The following is a 23,984-nucleotide window of genomic DNA, read 5'->3' as shown; positions in this document are numbered from 1 at the left end:
AGGCCCCCGTGCCCCTGGCGGGAGGTGCCGGGGGGGCGGCACCGGAGGCACCCAGGTGACCTCCACGGCACAGCCGGCTCGGTCACCATCTCTGAGCAGGCACCCCACGTCCCACGCAGTCCCGGCAGGAGGGGGTCTGGTCTCCGCAGAGTAGGGACCCCCGCATGTGAGGGGGAAGTGGATTCCGGCCCCCGCCCTGCCCACCCGTGGAAGTGCCATCAGCGGCTCCCTGCTGGCTCCTGGGCTCTTCCACAATGAAAGCAAATGAAAACCGGACAAAACACCAAAGAAACAAACAGCTTTTCTCCCTATCAGCATCAGAGCGTCTCCTCCTGGCAAGGCTTGGCCTGGTACTCCGGGTGCTGACTTCTGAGCCAGCGGGTGTGGGCCTCGGTGGGGACACGGGGCCTCTCCTGGGCCGCGTCCCGCAGCCTTGACCTCAGGGTGAATGCCCGCTGACCCTGCTTGGCAGCTCTCCCAGGGGCCAGTGATGGCTGGGGCGGAGTGAGGCTGGACTGAGTGCAGATGTGCCTGCCACGCCCGCCATGCTGACTGCATCAGCTCTGACTGCATCAGCTCTGACTGCAGCCACCTGGAGTTCGGGGACTGGCCATCCCAGAGCCGCAGGCGCTGCTCGTGGTCCACGGGCCGGAGCTATTACAGCACAATTCCTAACTATTCACCTCCTGAGCCCCTTACGCTGCATGTGGCCTGAGTGATTCTGCTGTTAGAACCACGTGAGGACATGTACTCATTCTCAGACTCATAAGGGCAGCTTTGGGCCTGACATTCATTCTGAGCATTAAATTATGATCGAAAAGGTGGGGATACAGACACTCAGCTTATAAAGACAGTTAGCTTAACGAGAAAGACTCTCACTCATTTCTGTCTTTGTTCCCTAAAGTGTTCCATTTTCTGCTCCTTTTTCCCCGCTGCGAGCCTCCTATCTCCTCTCTTACACCAAGTAAACAGAGAAAACCACAGGACAGACACCAACAGCATCACGCCTGAGGTTAAACAGGTATTAACCTTTTTCTAGTGGCTTCAGAGGCTTTGAAACAATTAGCTGCAGCTCATCTCTGCCCTCCCCCCTCCTCCTCCCTTTTTCTTGGGAGGCAAGTGTATTGACCATCTTGAAAGCGTAATTTTTCTTCTTCTCATCAATCAGGATACCAGTCCTCTTATTCTCACTGGAGGTGCTGGGGACGGACCCAGGGCCTCGTGCACGCTCAGCACGCGCCCCCCCACCCCCACCCCCACCCCGAACACCAGTCCTCTGCTGGCGTGTGCTTTGCAGATCTCGTCTCCTGTCTGGGATCTGGCTTATCAATCTGCATCTGGTGACTTCGTGATGGAGGATTTTTCAGTTTGAACATAATCAAATTTGCCAGCTCGTGTATTTTTGTTTCATTCAAGAAATCTTTCCCCACCCGAGGCCAAAATAGATTTTGTTCTAGAAGTTTCAAGGACATTTAGATCTTTAACTTGTGTGGAGTTTGTCTGACCGTGAACGGGCTCACCCACCATGTTCAGACTGGTCGTCGGGACGACCGACCGTCCCAGCACCGGGGACCTGCAGGGCCGCCGGTCCCGTGGCGCGTTTTCCTGGGCTACTGACGGGCTTCTGCCGTGACCACACTGCACTGTCGTCATTACTTTTTTCTTTATAATGTTTTCACATCTGGTGAGTTTGCTCTTCTTTGTCTTCAAAAAAGCCTTGGCTATTCTTGGCTCCTGGCTCTTCCAGAAGAATTTTAGAATCAGCACAATAATGTTTAAAAACCGTCAGGGTTTTGACTGGAGCTTCATTAAATTTATTGTGAGAAATGTGTTAAAATCTCTGACTGAATGCCACTGAGCCTCACACTGAAGACGGCTAAGCTGCTAAATTACACGTTACGTCTGTTGGGCTCCAATGAAGAAAGGCTGAGAGAAGCGGCGAGACTAGCTCAGGTGCCGGCACCGAGCCAGAGCTGGGCCGGCCTCCCTCCGCTCACCGCCCCCCGTCCCCCCCCCCCCGGCCCGACCGCAGGTGCTCTTTCTGCTGGGCATCAGCTCCCCAGGCTCGGTGGCGTGCACACCCCCTGCCCGTCCGCCCCGCCTGCCCGCGGTCCCCAGTGGACCGGTACCCGGAAGTGGCACAATGACCCTCGCGCCCACCCCCGGCCGTGGACCAAGCACCTGCAGGTGGCGGCAACGGTCCTCCTGTCCGCCCCCTCCCAGTGGGACGGACGAGGACCTGAAGGTGGCAGCTGTACGGTGGGCCGCTGGCCGAGGTCAAGGTCACCACTGCAGGCCTGCCTGCTGCTCGCGCAGCCTGGCTGAATGGTGTCCTGACTCCACAGGGGCTGGGACGGTGCTGAGAAAGGTGTGTGTGTGTGTGGGGGGGCCTGATTCCAGATGCCAATGAGCTGCAGGCTTTGTTCCCATCTCAGCAGAACAGAGCTTGAAAAGGCGGAGCCCAGACTTTCCCGAATCACCTGGGGATCTTGCGCCACCTGCAGCCTTGGGCCCACCTGAGAGGTGTGGGCTGGGCCTGGGGGTCCTGACTGAGATGAACAGACTCCGTTTAAAACACCTGTGGCAAAATACACGTACAATAAAACTTGCCGTTCTGGCCACTGTACGAGTGCATCTCAGTGGCACCTAATCCACGTGCAGTGTTGTGTGACCGTCACCCCGTCTCCACTGACACCTTTGTCCTCTTCACCACATACGCTCTGCACTCTTTAAACACTGACACCCCCTCCCCCCAGACCCTGGAAACCTCTATTCTACCCCCCGGCTCTGTGGATTGGCGGGTTCCAGGATGCCTCACGTAAGGGGAATCCTTTACTGTTTGTGCTCACAATGTGCTCAGGGTTCCTCCTGTGTCAGCATCCTTCCTTTTTAAGGCTGAGTGACATTCCATTCTGTGGATGGACCATGTTTTATCCATTTGTCGGTTAACGGGATGAACGTTTCCGAGAGAAATGACAGGATCCGCTGACTTCCCAGGAACCCCTGGCAGCTCATGTTCCCGGTCTGCACACTTTTTATGGGAGCCTGGTGTTTCTGCTCCACCAGCATCCAGAGATAGTGGTGGGGGCGGGAAGGTGGTTCAGATCCCAGCCAGGTCCTGTTGTTTTCCTGGGATGACAGTAAAAGGAGGGGACCCTGGGACTTGAACTGGAAATTTGGAGGGGTGTGTGACGGGCGTGGAAGGTGAGCTTGGTGGGCGGAGCCAGGACAGTGCAGTGACACTGGGGCCTGTGTGTGGCCTCTTTAGTCTCCAGGATGGGACTCCAGCTCGCAGACCACAAGGGCCTGAAAGATTTAACAGAAAGAGAGAAATGGTCCAGAGAAGCGACGCACCCAAGCTCACCCAGCTGTTGGCGGCAGAACTCAGACTAGAATCTGGTCTTTGCCTTCTGTCGTAGTGTCCATTTTCAACAAGCCATGGCCTTCCTCCCTGGAGTTGGAGCCAGCAGAGCAAGGCCCAAATGGGGATTCTCTAGGTTTACGTCTGTCCATCTGCCAAGTAAGAGGTGAATGATCCTGTGTTGGGAGCAGGGCCTCTCCCTCCCTGGGGCGGCCTCCTCCGAACCCCAGGCTCCACAGATGACCACACTAAAACTCCTGGACCATCTCTAAGGTCCTTCCAGCTCCATCCTGGGGCTGCAAGGTGAAGCCAGGAGTCCTTTGCCTTCATTCCGCAGCCAAAAACCTGGGTCCCCTCTCACCACACTTCCGTGTGGAAGGTGACTTCCGGCTGCATCGCGTGGCTGGGGGACCACGGCTCGGGGAGTCGGAATCCAATCCACATCCCAGCTCTACCACGACTGGCTGAAAACTTCTCTGCATGTTTCCCACCACTTGCTACCACTCACTGACTTCAAGGCTGGTTATTTACTCTCTTTGAATCTCCATGTCCTCATCTGGGAGGTGAAACTTGTCACCTTGCTCACAGGACAGACGTGAAGGTCAAATGAAGGAACAGATGGAGAAGTGCTGAGTAAGAGATGAGCTGTTTTCCAAGCTTCCATGTTACTGTCAGCAGATCCTCCAGTGAAGAGTCTGGTTCTGCCATTCGTCACCTCTGACAGAAATGGCCGTGCTCAAGGTCTAGCTGTTAAGTATTGAGGCTTTAAAATACAAACAAGCCTTGAATATCCAAGCCTTGAAGATTAACTTCAAAGATGTTCCTTGGTTGGGCAACTCGTTATTCTAACATCGCTGTTACTTCAGATTTCCTTCAAACACATCTCGTGGAGCTGCCTCCAAAGCTGGTGTACCCTGGGCAGCGGTAACACTCTCTCCACTGGACTGAATTTCGGCAAAAACCCAGTATTTACACGCATAGAGCTATTGATGGTGAATATATGTGAATACAGGGGCAGATGAAGCCAGATAACAACTCCCACGTTGGCTGGAGCCCGGGCGTCTGGAAAGCTGGAGCCCCAGATCTCAGGTCAACTGACAAGGGCCACGGGGGTGGGCAGCAGTGCAGGCGGGAGGAAAGTTTCCTTTCTACACGTGCCCACCGCCCTCCCCCCACTTCCTGAATCTTGCATTTGAAGAAACACTGAATTTCACTCTCCCTCTAGGTTTTAGAGATATTAGGATCAACGCGTTCATTTTATACAATATGCTCCTCGTCGGCTCCGCCCCTCCCCCCTCACGTCAAGAACAGGTGTATGGGGGGTCTCCCTCCGTGGGAAAGCAAGTTCCGGGAGGGTCTGGGGTCTCAGGGCTCCATCTCTAGCCGCCGATCACGCCTCTCTGCTTGCACTTACTTGGGGTTCAAATTAACCAAGAAGATGTGGGTCACCACTGGCCAGAGGCTCTCCACCCCTCAGGGATGCCGAGTGCAGACAGGCTGCAACCAGGGAGCTGCGACTCTGCAACTCCGCGGGATCAGCGGTGACCAGCGGGGGCGGGGCAGGGGCAGGGCGGGGGTGGAAAAGGCCGGTGCAGGGGGCACCCGCCCTGCCGTGCCCCGAACCAGGGTGGCCTTCCAGACGTCCTGGGGGCGTTTCTAAGACAAGAGCAAGAGGCTGGGAAAAGCCTGACAGGCAAGACTTCAGCTCGCAGGTGAAAGCCACTGGAAGATCTGGAAATGGCTGGACAAGTACATCTCGCCCTAACGGTCAACGCGGGTGCCGGCCGGGACCACGGGTCTGAGCTGCAGGCGCAGGAGAGAACGGTGTCCCCGCTGCAGGGGGCAGGGGGCATGGCCGGGAAGGCTAGGGGGTCCCCACTCCATCTTCTCAGGTCCTGGGCAGAGCGCTGACCTGATGTTAGCAGGTGGTTCTCCTTTTCCCCCTCGGAACTGGAAAAGCCCACGGTGACCCTATGGTAGAGCAGTCTCAGTCCCAGTGTCCCTAGTCGGGGTGCCAGCCCACCGCTCCCTGCACAGCCGGCCGTCCCTTCCCTCACTGCGGCTTTTCTGCTGTGGTCAGAGCTCTGACTGGCCTAGACATGCCACCTCCAAGCTCCTGGGAGACCAGAGACAGCGGCGCGTCCACGTCACGTCACCCACTTGTTTAAAGGCAGATAGACTCCCCGCAGTGCGGCGTTCGTGCCCGGCTGGGCCACCGCAGGCCCTGGTCTAGCCGGACCCTCCCCTCCCACCACGCCCGGTCCCAGTACTCCCAGAACAAGGTGACCGCCACCTGGAACAAGGTCACCCAGCTCCTGACTTTCTCCTGAACGCTGCTGCTCCCTCACACCCCGGAAGAGTCTGCGCTGCCTTTACAATCAAGATCTATGGTATTGTGTAAGTCCCGTATATAAAATAAACAACAAGGACCTACTGCACAGCACAGGGAACTGTATTCAATAGCTTGTAGTGACCTATAATGAAAAAGAGCACGAAAAGGAATGTGTGTGTGTGTGCGTAGGACTGAAACATGATGCTGTGCACCAGAAACTGACACCACATTGTAAACTGACTCTACTTCCATTTTAAAAATGGGAAAAAAAAGGCCTATTCTGTAAATACCTAGAAGGCCCGTCGCCTTCATATTTAGTGGACGCTTCAACCCTTGCACTGCCCTTGCAACCGAGCACAGACTCTACACAACTGTATAAATACACAGGGAAGGAAGGATGGGGCCTGACACAGCACAGCCTCTCCTCACAGCGTGGCCTCTGGGGGGTCAGACCTGTGCTTAGATTTCAAGGGAGACAGTTCTCTGACACACTGAGGGGTGAGTGCGCCTGGCTGGGGGCACCTGCCCACTTCCCCTGCACGCACGCACACAGAGGGCTGCAGGCCTGCTCTGAAGGTCTTCTGTTTAGTGTAAACAGTCAACTCAGGTCAGAAAAATCCCTCCGCAGGGCTCTGCTGGCTACATTCAACCCCAAACAAAACTGCTGGAACATAGGATTTCTGTCTTGAGTTGGAAGAGTTAATGCCATTAGAAACAAGTATAAAGGAGAAGGAATCCCCTGTCTTTACAAACGAGCACTTGAACCTGCTTCAGAAGACCCCCATGCTTCCAGAGAAAGTGTTCTGCTGGTTCAGTTTTAAAACTCAAGTTTCTTGGAGAAGCGAATTTGGAAGCAGCCGTAAATCACACAAATTCAGATGCCGCTAGTGGTTTAGGCAAGGCCCCGGCCCTGCTCCGTGGCCAGGGCCGCAGTGGGGTAAGCAGCACTGCTATGAACTGTAGGCTGACTCGGAATACTCACCTCTTCAGAATCACAGGCCAGGCCTTGTGAAATGTCTTAGATGTTCCACAAGATTCTGGAACTTCTCGGAGTGCTGGTTAGTTTCAGGATAACTGAACGCATTTTCCTGCCTTATTGGTTGCCAAACAGGTTGCCAAGTAGGTTTTTAAAAAAAAATCAGACAACGACTTTGCAAGTTAAAATGGGACAAAGAGACAAATTCAGAATGACAAGTAGACACGCGCAAACAGACGTTAAGCACAGCTGCAGTCCCTGTGTGTGGCGGTGGGATGCGTCAGGCCTCCGGTTAGGCCCTCCTAGGACCCGAGCTGCCTTGCTCAGAGTGCTGGCGGCGCCCGCAGCTCTCCCCGTCTGCACGGGCCGCGGGCTGGCGTGCGGGTGCGGGTGGGAAGGAGGGAAGAAGCAAAGGTAGGTCCTTCCCTCGTGGACTCCAGTGTCATCTAACACCACAGCTGAGAGAATACTGGGACACTCTGAAGAACCAATTTTTCCTAGGAAGTCTAAAGTCCTCCCCAAATCCAGTGATAAACAACAGGCTCCTCCTGTTCAGCACAGGGAACTGTAGTCAACAGCCTGTGATAACCTATAATGGAAAAGAACACGAAAAGCAACCGATATACGTGTAACTGAACCACTCTGCTGCAGGCCTGAAACTAACAAACACTGCAAGTCAGCTACGCTTCAGAAAAACCTCCAGTGGTGCTTTCAAGGCTTTACTGAGGGGAGGAAGGGAAGGAAGACGGGGAGTGGGAAGGAAACGAGGGGCTCCCACAGGGACCAGCGCTGCCCCGTGGGAGCCCCTCACACCCCCAGCCCACCCCCGCAGGAGAACGCCCCACTCACCTCCAGGGAGAATGAACCGAAAACGACTCCTTCTGTAGACCTGCCCTCTTGGTATCATAAATGAAAGGCGGAAAAAAGAGATCGTGACAAAATCTTGGTACCAAAGCTTCTCAGATGACTCACGACACTCTTCTGCAGCTGGACGGGCCTGAGCACTGTAAGGAGTCCACGCCGCCCTCCTGAAGTCTGAGGCTCAGAGAGGGACGCGGGAGGGACGGGAGTGCAGGGAGACCCCCCTGCACAGCAGGGGGGGCGACAGGCCTGCAGTCACACCGTGGGTCATTTTCTCGCCGGATGTGTTCATCAGAATACCAGGTAGCAATTTTATTCACAAACAAAAAAAAAGGTCTTACAAAACGATTTGTGTGAGAAAACCAAAATTTACAAATTCGTAAGTCCCAGTAGGCAAAACAGTGACGACGCACTCTAAACTGGTGCGATCTGACTGCCCTAAAGCAACGATGGAGATGCTCCTGTCCTATTTTTGTACTAGCACAGACAACAGTGCTTAACCTAGCAACAGTAATACTTCACCTAAAGTAGAAAAAACCTGTATTTGAAAAATGTGCTCCATATACACAAAATCAGGAAATCCATGCCTTTACGCGGTTGCTCTCCAAATACTAGTCGCATCCGTGGTGACGTGTTTCTGTGGAGCTGAAAGTCACAGGGACTCACGCTCCAGCCCTGTTATTGCCTGATGGGGTCTTCCTGGCACCAGCGCCCTCTCAGCCAAGCCTGAGTGCCCCAGGTTATTCTAATGATGTGAAATGGTAACTGGATGGTTTTCTCCAGTGTTTACAAAGAGCACAGACTATAACATCACGGAGTGTTCCGGCAGCAGGTGGTGGTACAATGTCTCCATCTTGATAAACATAACCCAGGACTTTTCAAGTGCGGTATCACAGGAAATCAGTTTTTAACCCTAGGTGGTTCTCTACAGATCCAAAGTGATGTTTTAGGATCTGGGGCTGAAGTCTCATTCCCCATCAACCTTAGCTTTATCCCGCAAGCATGTGCCTTTGGAGTTAATGAGGGCTACACATACGGAAAACATACTCAGGTTACAAAAAGGAACACAGCGCTAGCCTACCTGGACCATCCCTCCCCCGAACAAGAGTGAGCAGACTGCAAAGGCGGGCCCCACGTGATTTATGGCGAAGCCACTCAAGGAACCTGCGTTTTCATGGACACCTGTGGTCAGACCCGAAGTGCTGTACATGAGGCTCCTAAAGGCAAGTCTCAGAGGAGCTGGTGAGTACCAGAGCTTAAGAACCTCTGCTCTACGCTAAAATAGGAAAAGAAAAAAGAAAAAGTCAATCGACTGTGGCTGGGTTCCAGGTAGACCCGAAAGGCTTGGCGTTACCATGAGTGCTCTGGTTAATTTCCTATTTCAGTCAAAGGAACGGGGTCACACACACGATGTACCAAACCCGGGTAAGCCAGTGTCCGCACAGCAAATCCTCAACTGTGGATGGAGGAACAATTCCAGCACAAGGAAGAGGCCTTGCGAGATTTCATCAAAGCCTTGCAAAGAAAGAAAAGTGTGGGGTGATAAGAGGGAAGTTAAAATGTCCTAGGAAAGGCAGATTTCTCACGCTCAGTTTAAATGTCAGGTAGAAGACACTGATTTGACCGTGGCGGGGTGGGGGGGGCAATTTGGAAACAAAGTTTCTGTGCATTCTCTAATACATGTACATTCAAAGGTCTGTTTCTTTTTTAAGTGCAAATGGGAGGGAGCCAAGAGTAATCAGTTAAAAGACAACACCAGAGCTGATCGTGCAGGTTCAAGCAGGAAGACAATAAACCCTGCTCTAGTAACTCCTCTCCAGGGCACAGAAAGAGCAAACGAGCCGTCCCCTGGTTCACGGCTGGGTTATTTCTGTCGTAGCGCTAAGGGTACTTCTAGCACAGAAACACCAAGGTGGTAGGGATGGAACGCCTTCCTAGAAGCACTGGACGATTAACTCCAGCATCCTCTGGCTGAGATGGGAGTTACTGTGCTGACGAAGCTTACGAGATCGAGGAAAGCCTACAACCCTAGTCAAACTGCCACGGCAGTTACGCACAGTTCACCTAAACGCCGCCTACGAGCTAGGCTTTTTCCTCTGCTTCTAACATGCTGCGTGGTCTCACAGACACCTCACCCGGTGCTGCTTCAGCAGCAGGGAAACCTGCTGTGTTGTCCTTTCTAAAGCCTTTAGGATAAAATTCGATGCACATAAAAGGAAATTATAAATACCACTTTCCTATCAAAGAGAAGCTCTGGGTCTTTAAAGCGCAGTCACAGGGACGGAGGCAACAGCTGCTCCCTTATCGTGACTTTCACATGAACCTGCTCACCAATGATGCAAGCGTCCGGGGGCTTTAACTCAGGGTGACGGTGGGCTGGTCTGCCTTTTCCAGCCACATCCCCTGACTCCGGCCCCTCCTGCTACTAGACAGTGGCTGAGGTGAGGAGTGTCCATTCTGGAAAAGATCACGTCTCTTCTGATTCCTGATTAGGACCGTTAATATCATCTAATAAGCCCAGGACTCGGGCAGCTGTAGGCGGTCAATTCTCACCTCCTACGCTAATTATTTAGATGATGAAAAAGTGACCTTCAGTCAGTAGACACTCCTCTTTGAACCCATCTGACATAAAGGTGAAGGTAACTAATCTGACATTGACTTCTAGCAGGATAATTGGCTGTACGAAATTATTTCTGGAAAGAAAAGGCAAATGCACATGTATCCTCCGGGTCTGCAGTCCTGTGAGAGCGCCCACCAGGAATGCACTCGTGCTCCTTGTTAGGCACACACACTCGCTCGCAGGCTGCAGACGAGGCCCAGCGGCCTGTGAAGTCCGGCCTGAGCACAGCGGTTCCCTGTGCGGGAAAGACGCAGAGGTTCACAGGCCCGGAGCCTGTGCCTTGAGGTTGCAGCATACAGCTGGTCTGGCTCAGAAGCCACTGGGCGAAAGGCTGAAAAACGCCATCGGTTTGGTTCAGATTTTCTCTTGGCCCCCAGAAGCCGAGCGAGGTCCAGGCGGTGCGCCATTCACACGCAGAGGAGTGAGTGTCCTTGGGGCCCCATGTGACACTTCACTGCAGGAAGAAGCAAGTCCTTCTGGCTTCCTGAAAGAGTGACAGACGGAAAGCTTTGAACATGACAGCTTCCCAATTAAAGCAGCTGAGCTGTGACTGCGAAAACACACAGCGCAAAACCTCCACTAGGCACGCACGTGAGCGCAGACCATGCGGACAAGTGTGTGTCTGGTAATAGTGTTCCAGTATCCAGAGACCCGTGTAACTCTGAGAATCAAAATAAAGATTGGCTAACAACCTATAGTCAGTGTGCCCAAACGGTTCTGAAAAGATGAAAATGTACCCCGAACAGTATCAACAAATGCTGCTTTTGCTGATTTTCAACCTCAAACATTTAAAGCTTGTTTCCGGGTTGCACTCTGTTAAAGTACTTGTCAGAAAAGATTTTAGGATTCTTCAGTCGGTTCTTTGAAAGAACGCAGATGGATAGGGATTAACGCCATTCTTAGATGTCTTTCAACTGAAAACTTTTGTTAAACTATTGGAGAAAGTTTAGAGTTTGGGAACGAGCCTTCTCTTATAATGACCTCCCTGGAACACCCCACTCTTCACGGAGCAAACGTCCTCAGCAGAGAGCAGCCGTCCGAGCTGACCTTATTACAAGAGGGCAGCGACCTCACTTCAGGAGGGGAAAGGCATGGGCACCTGTGTGTTACTGTATGCGAGGGAAATGCTCCTCATTTACGCAGGAGCATTTTGGGGGGGCGAGAGCTCTGCTCCCCCTGCTCCCCCTAAGTCAGCGCTGTGCCCACTGGAGCCCATCACTGCTGCACCTGGTGGGATGTGTGGGCGGGCAGATTAGGGGGTCCTCTCTCTCCTGACCTCGCTGGCTTCTGGCCGAGAGCACGTCCTGGGTCAGCACCGGCTCTGGCAGTGAGTTGCTGTGTCTCGGTAAATCAGTCGTCTCCGTCAAGTCTTCAAGGTGAGCTGGAATTGGAGCAGCCTCGCCGACCAGCCCCCGACGCCCGCTGGGGTCCAAGGATGATGGACTTCCGTCTTCCAGGCTGAGAGAAGGAACATCTTCTCCAGTGAGTCCAGCGTAAGAGTCGCAAGAAGAGATGTCGTCACCACAGCTGGGATTTTGCATCAGAGGCCAGGCGTCTGAGAACTCGCCACATACGGACCTTGAAAGAGTCCCGAAGAAAGGCAGTCAGCTCCCCCGGACCCGCATTTCTGGACACAAGTGTGAAAGGGCTATAAGCACTCTACTGGGGGCAGCTTCCTACAGAGCAACACTCCAGCCACGCTTTCCGGTCTTCTAGATGGAATGAACAGCAATTTACTAAGTCAGAACTCTAGTCTTCCTTTCTTATAAATTTGCTTCCTTCCATACAATAACTTAACACTCCACTTATTTTAAAACTGAATTTTCATACCTGCTTCTAATCAACAGAGTTATATTTAATCCAGGGTCTAAAACAGGCAGATTCCTGGGGCTTAACTGAGTTTCTTTCATTGCTGTTCTAAAATTCTCAGAGTACGTGACATGCTAAAAAATTACTTGCAGGTGACAGAAGTGTCACAAATTACGAATATAAGTAAAATTAATGGAACATAAAGTATAAGAATGTTGCACTGGTTATCAGTAGCCCTGAAAGACTTACCTAATTCTTGCCAAAGGTCCCCCCAACCCCTACAAGGTCCAGAATGTCATTGATAATACTAAAAAAGTGATGTCCCCAGAGTTTCACATGAAAATTGGTAAATGAGTAGAATGTCTATTTGCATGAGGGAATATGAAATCATATGGACTAAACCCGCCCAGTTACCTCTCCTGGTGAGCAGCCTTGGAATGCACCCTACACCCAGGGGTCTCCCGGCCGACGATGCAGACCCCGTCACAGCACCCGGATGCGGTCAGGTGGACAGGCCCTAGGAAAGCCGGCAGGGCCAGGAAGCACACTTTTAGTTCAACATTGCTCTTGACAACTGAGCTGTTCCCTTTTGGGTGAATTTTTTGGGAGAAGGGGGTATGAGGTTTAATTTTTTTTCTTTTTTTCTTATTTTAAAAAACGATGAACCACTCCCATGAAGGACCTGGAGGAGCCAGTTTCCTGGAGACGGAGAGTAGGATGCGGGGTGTCAGGGCGGGGGGGCCAGGAGGATGGGGAGTCAGTGTTTCATGGGGACAGAGTTTCAGTTCTGGAGATGGCAGCGGTGATGTGACATACAATATGGGTGTGCTTAATTACTGGCCTCGGCTCATCAAAAACATTAGGTCATGAAATGCAAAGAAAGGCAGAGGAACTATCCAAACTGAAGACCATGAAGAGAGCTGACAACCAAGTGCAACTGTGTCACATGGGATTTCCTTTTGCTATGGAGGACGCTGCTGGGACAATTAAAAAAAATCTGAATATGCTCCGTAGATGATATAAAAGCACTGGCTTAATGCTAATTTCCTGATCTTAGCAATCACACTGTTGTGTAAGAGAACGTTCTTGTTCTCAGAAAAAAACACTGAAGTATTAAGGGTAAAGGGACATCATGTCTGCAACCGATCTTTAAATGGAAACAAAAAAGTGTGTGTGTGTGTGTGTGTGTGTGTGTGTGTACACAAGTAAAATACACAGCTGGCCCTTGAACAACACAGAGTTGAGCTGTGTGGGGCCACTTATTCGAAGATTTTATGACTCTCTGGACGCGGAACCGTGGATACAGAAGCCGTAAACACGGAGAAGCCGTGAATACACAGTCAACCGTAAGTCACACGTGGATTTTTGTGCGCTGGGTGGGCGCCCCTAACCCCGGCGTTGCTCAAGGGCCCACCACACTTAGAAAGAGGTAAGAACGATACAGCAAATGTGGAAATGAGGTAAATGTCAGTGCTGGGGGAGCTGGGTAAGGGGTATGTGGGAATTCTTTCTCCTACTGTTTCAACATTTTTCTAAGTCTGAAATCAAGTCACAATAAAAAGCTAGAAGGGAAAGGCACTGCCATCGAGGGGGAGGCAATTCACATGATGAGCAGCCCGAACCCGGGCGGCAGCAGGGCGAGTTCTGTCCAGTCTCTCCCTTCTGTTAAGAGGGCCTGCAACAAAGCCACCTGTTTTACTCTTCCTTTTCGGAGAGAAGTTACAACGAGGCAGTTTGCACAAAGCTGGATGTGATCACACTTAAAGCTTGAGTTTCGCTCTTAAGCAATAAACTTGCTAACTCTGATCTGGTGTCAGTGCCACGCTCAGCGTGTAGAAATCACAACGCTTGGCCCATCCTGAGAATCACCGAGGTGCTGTCAGGTGACAATCCCGACGATCATCTTCTCAGGAGCTGAGTCTATTTTTTTAAATTTTAATTCAATTAGAAAATTTTAAGTAACGTTATTGTGTTTCCTAACATTTCCATCACTTCCCAAGAGGTGCAACTTTCTAACTCCCAATTTGTCCCTTCCCACCCTTTTCCCTCCGTGTAACCATAAATTTGTTCTCCATGTCTGTGAGTCTGTTTGTGTCTTCTTTTTTAGAGTCCACATATGAGTGATATCATATGCTATTTTCTTTCTCTTTCTGGCTTACTTCACTTAGAATGACAATCTGAGTCTATTATCTCTGCAGGCAAAAGCAAAAACACACCCACACACACCACTGGAGGTCCGATATTTCATTTTTACCTCTAAAGCAAGAGATAGTAATGGTCGATAGAGAAATAATTACGTTGAAAATGCCGTAGCCCACACATTAAGTATCAGATTTAAAAGCGGAATCCTTCAATTTCTTGAAAAGAAAGCTCAGACAGTTCCAGGAGGATAAGCACTCGAACTGGGAAACATTTAACATAAAGAATGGTTAAAGGAGACAAAATGGCGCTGTGAGTATGTCACCCAAAGATGCGGAGGGGACCACAGCGTGCGGGCGGCGGCGGGGGGGGGGGCGGACTTCCGCACACGCCACGGGGACAGGGAGCCTGCTTTGCAGGGTGAGGTCCCGGGGCCGGGGCGGGGCGCGTAAGTGCGGGAGCCTCGTGTTGGTGAATATACAGAAATGGCAAAGAAAGCTGGTGTCAGCTTTGCCTGTTTTGCCCACATTAGAAGCCAAAGTCCATCGAATTACAGGCAGACCCCTCTTTGCTGTGCTTCACAGATGCCGCTTTTCCACAGACTGAAGGCTAGGGCAACGCTGCATCGAGCAAGTCTATCGGCACCATTTTCCCAACAGGACTTGCTCACTTAGTGTCTGACTGTCACATTTTGGTAATTTTCACAGTACTTCAGACTTTTCATTATTGCTGTGTTTGTTATGAGGATTCGTACTCAGTGGTCTTTGATGTCACCACTCTGACTCGCTGAAGGCCCAGGTGATGGTCAGCGTTTTCCAGCAATATTTTTGAATTAAGGTGGGTCCACTGTTTTTTCAGACATAACGCTGCTGCACCCTCAGTGGACTGCAGTACAGCGTAAACATTACTTTCATATGCACTGGAAAACCAGAACTGTCACATGACTTGCTTTCCTGCAACATTCGCTTTACTGCGGCGGTCTGGAAGCGGACCCGCAGCCTCGCCGAGGTCTGCCTGTACCTCCCTAAACTTTCATTTCTGTCCATAAGCCCACAGGCAATTACGGTTTGTGGAAAACCCTGCCATAAATCTCCCTCATCCGTCCTGTAGGAATCCGAAAAGACACTAAGATTGCCACGTCCACACTCACGTGTGACGCCACCAGACAAGAAGGGACACAAACTACTGCTCTACCAAAGGTTCACATGATTTTAGATCAGTCAACCCAAGACCATAAAGACAAACGTGCTTAGAAAGTTACTGAGAAATTCTAGACCTTTAATGAGGTGCTTATTTTCTGTTTAATAGTTAAGAGATGCAAAACGCCACGAACATCAGGGGACAGGGGACAATGACCGAACCAGATTAGCTTCCTACACTGTCTTTTTTGGGGGGTTTTGGGAGGCAGTAATTAGGTTTATTTATTTGTAAATGGAGGTGCTGGGGGTTGAACCCAGGACTTTGTGCATGCTAAGCACACACTCCACCCCTGAGCTCTACCCTCCCCCAGATCAGCTTTGACTAGAACACCAAGCAGGAGCAATTCTTTGCAGCGCTGGTGTCTGGGTTCCTCCCATTCCTAACGGACCCCAAGCGCTGAACTTACCGCAGGTCGCGGGGGAGTCCCGGTGGCACTGACAACACACACGGGGAGCGGAGGTGCTGAGCCGAGGTCTGTCAAAACAGGACAGTTCAGAGCCCTGGTACCGCGGGTCCTGTGTCCTCAGAGACCCTGCGGGAGGCAAGAGGTGGGTCAGCGAGACAAGTTCCCCAGATGAGCCTGAGAGCATCACAGGGTGACCGGCACTGCCCCAGCTCTTGCATTTTAAAAGGACAGGACAGCTGTCATTCACATTTAAAAAGACTTCTTACACAGAGGCACAAATATGACACAATCTGTCAAGAAAACTCAAGACGCAGAGTAGCTGTGTTGCCAGAACCACGCAGGAGCTGTGTTTTGCGAGGGGCGGGGGCACCCCTGCCTCTTCGGGTCCCGATGAAGTGGTGCTGCCCTTGTCCACTCCCAGCGCCTCTCTGGGACCAGGTCCCCAGAAGGTCTAATCACGTGTGCTCTGTCCCTTCGCCTGCAAGATTCCCGCCTTACGGCGCTCGTGGAACACGAGGGCCGGGGACAATGATGATAAACGCCCTACGCCCTAGTGCGGGGGCTGCGGGGGGGTGGGTGGGGAGGGCGCGCAGAACTCACAGCTGGGCTTTTTCTCCATGAACTGCCGCTTACAGTAGATGACACAGAGGGTGAGCAGGGCCAGCAGGACAGTGGCCAGTGCGCTGCAGATCACGGCGGCCAGGGCCGTGTCCCGTGGGCTGGAGGCCGTGGACGGGATCCTCACCAGGTTGACCTTGCTGCTACCTGAAAACCACAGGGCTGGAATCGGCACGCGCTCCACAAGCTGGAGACAGACGCCCACACTGAACTCGGGGCCCCTGGCAGCCACCGCCTTCGTGCAACGGGAGTCAAACCCCAGAAACCAGGGGGTGTCCTGAGATGGCTCAAGCCCTCCCTCCTCTTGGGGGATCTGGAATACCGCACCTTACCCTGCGCCCCAAGACCCTGCGCCCCAAGACACTGCGCATGTGCCTCCCCTCTGTTCCCATGACACGCACCACACGCACCCCTGACCAGGTGTGCCAGGAAGGGGCTGTCGGGCCCCCGGACCAGACCGTCTGTGAGCCAGGAACCGTCCCCTGGTTCTTGTGTCCCCAGCACTTGGCAGTGTTGGGCACACAGCAAGCACTTAAAATCTGTCATTTAATTGGAAACAGACTATCTCCATTTTTAAGCAGACTGGCCTAAGGTATTCTTTAGGGGGCAATTTTAGGAAAAAAACAAAGGAGTCAGATCATTCACAACCTCATATTAGTCCCCAAATTTGAGACACTAAACGTTTTTTCTTTCTTTCTTTTTTTTGGTTTTGGCTTTTGGGGTGGGTAGTAATTAGGTTTATTTATTTAGTTATTTATTTTAGTGGAGGCACTGGGGGTTGAGCCCAGGACCTTGTGCATGCTAAGCATGTGCTCTACTTCACTGAGCTGTACCCTCCCCAAGTAAACATTTTTTTTTTAATTGAAGTGTAGCTGATTTACAGTGTTAGCTTCAGCTGTACAGCACAGTGATTCAGTTATACATATATTATACACATACATTTTTTGTTCAAAATTCTTTTTCATTGTATGTTATTACAAGATATTGAATACAGTTCCCTGTGCTGTGCAGTAGGCCCCTGTTGTTTATCTCTTTTATATACAGTAGTGTGTATCTGCTAATCCCAAACTCCTAATTTATCCCTCCTACCCTTTCCCCTTTGGTAATCATAGCTTGTTTTCTATGTCCATAAGTCTGTTTTTGGTTTGTAACTAAGATTTGTATCCTTTTTTTTCGATTCCACATGTAAGTGATAACATACAATATCTGTCTTTCTCGGCCTGACCACGAGACAGTAACCGTTTCTGAATGCCTTAGCTATGACATTACTGAACAACATCTAAGTTTTGTAGACAAAATAACTCACACCGTTGTCACATGAGGGGGAAGCAGGCGTGTGTGAAGAAAGCGTCAAGAGAAAGGGTCTATTTTGGAGGGTGGTGCTGCATCGTGTTTAAGGACAGGGATTCTGGCATCCCGCCGCCTGGGTCAACCTCCGGCCTGGGGACCCTGAGCCAATGACGTAGCCTCCCTGAGCCTCGTGCCCACATCTGCCCGAGCAGAGGTCATGACAGTGCCAGTCTCCCCTTCTCGCCGGCGGGGAGAGCGTGAACTGAGTGAATGAGTAGAGACCCAGGATAGGCCCTGCACTCAGCCCTGGAGGGTCGCTGGCTGTCAGTGTGGTGGTGACCATAATGAGCACTTTCATGAGCACTTCAGGGCTCCAGGATAAACAAAGGCATTTAGACCAGAAGTCTGTGTTCTGTGGAGACACACTGTGTCCTGTTTAACCGACCTCTAAGGGACGTGAGAGGCACTGAGACCTGACTAGTGGCAGCAAGGCCCTATCCCCATCAGCAGCTGCCCCTCAGTGGCTCGGGGCTCTCGGCACAGATCCAGGGAGCCCCCTCTGCTGAGGTCCCCCCCGACCACTGCTGCCCGATGGAAGCAGGTGTGCCTCCCACAAGATTTTCATTTACCTACAAGCCTTGTTGAAAAAGGAAGAAAAACGAGGTAAAGTCAATCTATTTTCTTAACCCACTATATCTTAAAATATTACCATTTCAACATGTACTCAACATAAAAATTCGTATTGGCATATTTTGCATCCTCCAGTCCATACAAAAATTTCCAAGTCCAGTGTGACCTCATGTTGACAGCACATCTCAGTGTGGACTGAGTACATCTCAAAGCCCGACTGCCCGCCCGTGCGGCTCCGGGCGATCATGAAGGGCCCGGCAGCTCTGGAGCAGAGGTGTGTATCTGCGTCTGCGCCGCACGGCACCTACGGCCACCTGGCACTTCCTCCCCGTCCCTGGTGCACGCGCCCCACACCCAGCCCTAACCCAGCAGCCTGGTTTCCACTGTGTGACACCTCGGGCTAGACCCAGAGACAAGCTCATTGAATCATAAAAACAGGACAGCAGACGCCTTGGCTTTGGGATGTTGAGTCTGGCATATCTGAGCTCAGTGGGCCCGCGACACCCTGGTACAAGTTTCTCATTGCCTCAGGAAGGCACATAGCCACATGCCTTGGGTCTGGGTGAACAGGACTCATAATCCAGCCACACGCTGTAAAGGGTTATTTGCTTGTAATCATGCTTAATATTCAAAAACATATTTTATCACTTCCAGCTATGCAGACATACTGTAATAACCAAAGAGCACCTATTAAGGCTTCCGCATAGAGTACGTTGAACAGATCACATCTTCGACCCAACAGAGATTAAATCTAAACCTGATACAGCCCCCGTTGGTGGCCAGATTCACAGGAGGATGTGCCAACACACACACAGCTGTGCAAACACTGACAGTGAACGCGTGAAGAGGAATTCATATCTAACGAAAGTTACTCGTGAGCTACTGATCTGGGGAATGTTTAAGGATTCCCTATTCTGACCGAGTGGTGAAGTGTGGGAAACTGACGTCTCCCTCACACTTGTGAGACAGCGGTTTACTTCTGAGTGAGATCAGGCCTGTTCGCTTCAACGTCCCACCAAATAGCCAAGCTCTACTCAATATAGGGCTTCAGCAAAACTGTCATCAAAATGAGACAGAATGCATCTTTGGAGTCGAAGCTCTCAAAGTCCCGAGCCATGCTCACTAGTACGTTGAACTCGTCAATCAGCGTAGTACTGGCTATTCAGAAAACCCTACGGAGAATCAGGAATTCAGGCGAAAGTAGATGATGATTAGAATCTTTTAAGTTCTTATTGTTTAAAATGCTTCTAAAATGGATTAGTCCACTTACCTGCCTTCAGATAAAAGGAACTGTTTCTAACTTATACATGAGCTGAAATGCCCCCAAATGGGGATTATGTTTTTTAATTTGGTAGTTTGTGACTCAGAATTTAAGCCAATTAAAAGTCTTGTTAACACATCTTTCCAAGGTAGGGCACCAATACTGTGATTTCAATGCTATCGAGTTGTGGTAAGAACATCAAATTTAAAGGTAATTACATCAAAAAAGCTCACTTTCTATGCATTTCCCAGGCAGGAGCATCTGAAGATGAACAGGAGAAACACAGAAGTCTCATCCCTCAGTTTTTGATGCCGATGTAAGAAAAGGCATCTTGTTAACGCAAACACCCCCCCGAGGGCCCCCGTGGGAAGTGCGGCTCTGGAAGCCAGGTCTTGCTTCTTGGTGATACAGACAAGTTATGACAACACTTACACCACACACCATTTTTAAAAAATAGGAAATGGGCTCATCATTGTTAAATCTGTCATATAAGCAATGAGGAAGAATTACAGAAGCTTTGGGAGACTGGGCTATCATTTGACTTGAAAACAACCCCAGAAATTCATTCATATAAGTTCCTGATAAAAGCCTATTTTCTTATCATTTTTTTTTGACTTGAGCAGTAAAAACAGAGGGGAGGGAGAGGGGCTAGCTGAATGAAGTGGCTTCTACCCTACCAAGCTGTGGTTCAGAAAAGGATTTATCTACTACAAACTTTGTTTTAATGGCCAAAAGGCACATGAAAAAGTGCTCAACATCGCTAATTATCAGAGAAATGCAAATCAAAACTACAGTGAGGTATCACCTCACACCAGTCAGAATCGCCATCATTTAAAAGTCCATGAACGATAAATGCTGGAGAATGTGTGGAGAAAAGGGAACACTCCTACACTGTTGGTGGGAATGTAGTTTGGTACAGGCACTATGGAGAACAGTATGGAGATTCCTCAAAAAACTAAAAATAGACTTACCCTATGATCCAGTAGTACCACTTCTGGACATATATCCACAGGGAACTTTAATTCAAAAAGATACATGCACCCCAGTGTTCACAGCAGCACTATTTATAACAGTCAAGGTGTGGAAGCAACCTAAGTGTCCATCCACAGATGACTGGATAAAGAAGTTGTGGTGTAGTTATACAATGGAATACTACTCAGCCATAAAAAGAATGAAATAATGCTATTTACAGCAACATGGATGGACCTAGAGATTGTCATACTAACTGAGTAAAGTAAGTCAGGCAGAGAAAGACAAATACCATATGATATCACTTATATGTGGAATCTAAAAAAAAAAAAGGGACACAAATGAACTTATTTACAAAACAGAAAAAGACTCACAGACATAGAAAACAAACATGGTTACCAAGGGGGAAAGGGGAGAGATGGAGGGATAAATCGGGAGTTTGGGATTTGCAGACACACACTACTATATATAAAATACATAAACAACAAGGTCCTACTGTACAGCACGGGAAACTATATCCAATGCCTTGTAATGGCCTATAATGGCCTATAATGAAAAAGAATATGAAAAGGAATATATAATATATGTGTAACTGAAACATTATGCTATACACCAGAAATTAACACAACATTGGAAACCAACTATACTTCAATAAAAAATAAATAAAAAGACAAAAACAGATTGTTTTTCTGACCTGAGGCTGCTGTCATGATACTGAGATTAAAGATTCCTTCCACCTGCCACCCTGACTAAACCTCCCTGACCGCAGCTCACCACGCACACTGCCTGCCGACAGGGAATCTTACCCTAACCCTGCTGGGATTCTGACAGTACTTCTGAGGAGTCTGTAATAAGAATACCCACATTCTTTGGAAAGTTTTAACTTCTCTGGAATACAAAGGCATGTCTCACCCTAACCAATTAAGTTATTAAATTGCACTGTAATCTCAGCTCTACCCTTTGGCAATTGACTTCAGAATGAGAGCTGTTTCTTAGCTTAAAACTCATGTTGCAAGACATACTTTACATGGGTTCAGTTTCTTACTGTACATTTCCTTAGGGGCTCAGCTCCATTGGATGATAAGTACTGAGTGTTATGAGTAAGACGTCTCGGTCCTACAAGGCATGATGCGTGAACACATGAGGAAAACAGAAGTCACCTGCAAAGCCAGGCAAGACTTCCATAAAGCCTGCCTGTCCCTGTGGGAATCTAAACAGCGGAGACGCCCTCCTCACATCTCAGCCTCTAAAGAGGTTTCAGCCACGGCTGGAAAGACGCGCATTTCGGGGGGATTAGTGTGGCGGCTCTGACGGGTCACGGGAGAGTCTGAGGAGACCACCTGCGGCCTGGAGCTGACCTCTGTGTGCTTTCCCACATCTGACGCTGCTGACACACCGCCGGTGACTCCACCCTCCTGACGACGGCGCGGAAGTCCGCTGACCACTCTCATTTTATAGATGAGAAAGCCCAGGCTCTGAGTGACTGGCTCAAGGTTACACAGTGACACGGAGCAGCTTGAGAATGGGAATCTCGCATCTGCATCCTTTCTAATGGACACTGTCAGAGGGATGCAGGTAAAACATCTGCCAGGTAATGGTGAGCAAAATGTGGCTCATCTCTGTGGGGAGAAGCCGGCTGGGCCACAGAGACACCCCGGGCCTCCCGACCGCAGGCCTGTCAGTCTCTGAAACTGACACCCACAAGGGCAAGGATGCTTGTCAGTACTGATAACACACATGAAAGGTCCTGGCATGCAGCTGGTGCCCAGTGAATATTTAATAAATGATAAAGTGAATGAATGTCTGTGAAAGAAACTGGAAAACCCCAAGTATTTCCCAAGGCTTAACGAGGAAGACTCCCATCGATGAGACGAGATCATGCCAGCGACAGGTTTGCCTTGTGCCCTCCGCCTCTGGCTGTGTAGCTGGTGACAGTGCAGATGCAAACAGCTGGGGCAAACAGTTTCATCTGCAGGCACTCACTTTATGCAACGTTAATTTCTGACTAAGGGTCAAAAAGCAAGGGTTTCTCAGATTTATCAACACACAAGCCTTGAAGATCACCAAATGTAAACTCTGAGTATGAAACAAGAATTTAGTTCTCTCCTGCCACTGTGGGTCAGCGCTCCACAGACTCATCGCAGAGGGATCTTCCTTTAGTCGTTATACACCAAACGTAACCTTAGTTACCAACACACACATAGCAATGACTGATTTATAATGAATTACCGAAGAAGCCAGAAAAGGGGATGTCCATCACATCCTCCAAGGAAAGCTGCCGGGTGTCAATTTCAGAAACTGACCATGAGGGGAACTGGGTATAGGAAACAATTGAATTACATTCCTATCATTTTATCAAACTAGGCACATTAATCGTACGTTTTTACCCCCACCCAAAACCACTCAGAGACATGGAGAAAGTGATGTGCGTGTTTAGAGATCTGCTAACCACAGCAGCCCATGAGTATTTTTGGTAGAAAGTCATCCAGATTATCACCAGCACTATCACAGATCCCAAATACCAAACACCTGCAGAGTGCTGGCCCCTTGCTACCCACTTTTGAAATGTCATAATAATCCTCCACAGCAAGGGTTTTACAGATGAAGAGGTCTGTACAAATCTATAAATAATTTTTCATTTAAACCACCATCAGGTGGTTGAATCTAGATTTGAGCCTGGTTTGACTGACTCTAAAATTTATGCTCTTAAAAATAAACTATGCTACGCTCTTTCCAACTGTTTACAGCGAAAATGTACTACAGTGTGAAGGACTGCTGATTCCAATTTTGTACAGACCGGTAAGTTCTAATCAATTAGCTAACATACACAATGTAACTTGACCTAATTTAAAACATAAAGATGGCTTCACAAATTGAACCCGTTACCCCCAAGATTGAAGAGGCTATTGCATTTTATTGCAGTGAAAAAGAACATCTGGATCCTTGACTTTGTTTTTTAAATGTTATTTTTAAGGTCTGTGTGGTATGACTAGATGGGCTGTCAAGTAAACAAGAGGAGGGGAGGGCCGGCTGTGAGTGAACTAACGACGCTTTCTGCCTGGCCTTCCACGTGAGAGTTCAGTAACGCCCTGTGACTCCATCAGCATTAGCTCAGCACAAGAAAATTCTACAGCAGGGCTCATGCTGTGCGACACTCGGAAAGTCCAACATAACTGGAAATGTGAGCGCTTAACAGGATACCCATGTCTTGGCACATGCAAATTTCAAAAGATTTACCATGTGAACCATTCTTTTTAACTTTTTTTTCAGTTATTTTTTATTTTTTGGTGGGGGGAGGTAACTAGGTTGGCTGGTTGGTTGGTTGGTTGACTGATTTGAATGGAGGTTCTGGGGACTGAACCCAGGACCTCGTGCATGCTAAGCATGTGCTCTACCACGGAGCTCCCTCCCCCACCCACTGTACATGCAATTTAATTAATAATTAGTTCTGGAAGTTAAACATACGAGCTAGAGGTTTTCTTTAAAAAATTTCTTTTCACAATGTATTTTTT

The 23,984-nt window shown here is 49.8% G+C and overlaps 1 protein-coding gene across 6 annotated transcripts in view; it reads right to left on the bottom strand.

The window, feature by feature from the left end:
* Positions 1 to 7,827: 7,827 nt before the first annotated feature.
* Positions 7,828 to 23,984, bottom strand: part of TNFRSF19 (TNF receptor superfamily member 19) — a 68,856-nt gene continuing 52,699 nt past the window's right edge. For 4 of the 6 annotated variants that reach the window (XM_074377924.1, XM_074377923.1, XM_074377926.1 and 1 more), the window contains 5 exons: positions 16,305 to 16,469; positions 15,705 to 15,830; positions 12,374 to 12,476; positions 11,378 to 11,728; positions 7,828 to 10,634 (listed from right to left, as the gene is read on the bottom strand). In XM_074377924.1, the coding sequence (XP_074234025.1) occupies positions 10,505 to 10,634; positions 11,378 to 11,728; positions 12,374 to 12,476; positions 15,705 to 15,830; positions 16,305 to 16,469 (875 nt within the window). In that variant the 3' untranslated portion in view covers positions 7,828 to 10,504. Of the gene's footprint in view, positions 11,729 to 12,373; positions 12,477 to 15,704; positions 15,831 to 16,304; positions 16,470 to 23,984 lie in introns of all 6 variants that reach the window. The other 2 variants (XM_074377928.1, XM_074377927.1) reach the window with 2 other exon arrangements.

Source organism: Camelus bactrianus, chromosome 14 (genome assembly GCF_048773025.1).
Source record: "Camelus bactrianus isolate YW-2024 breed Bactrian camel chromosome 14, ASM4877302v1, whole genome shotgun sequence".
NCBI lineage: Eukaryota > Metazoa > Chordata > Mammalia > Artiodactyla > Camelidae > Camelus > Camelus bactrianus.
The sequence above is the reverse complement of the archived record's forward strand: the minus strand, read 5'-3'. Positions and strand labels throughout refer to the sequence as shown.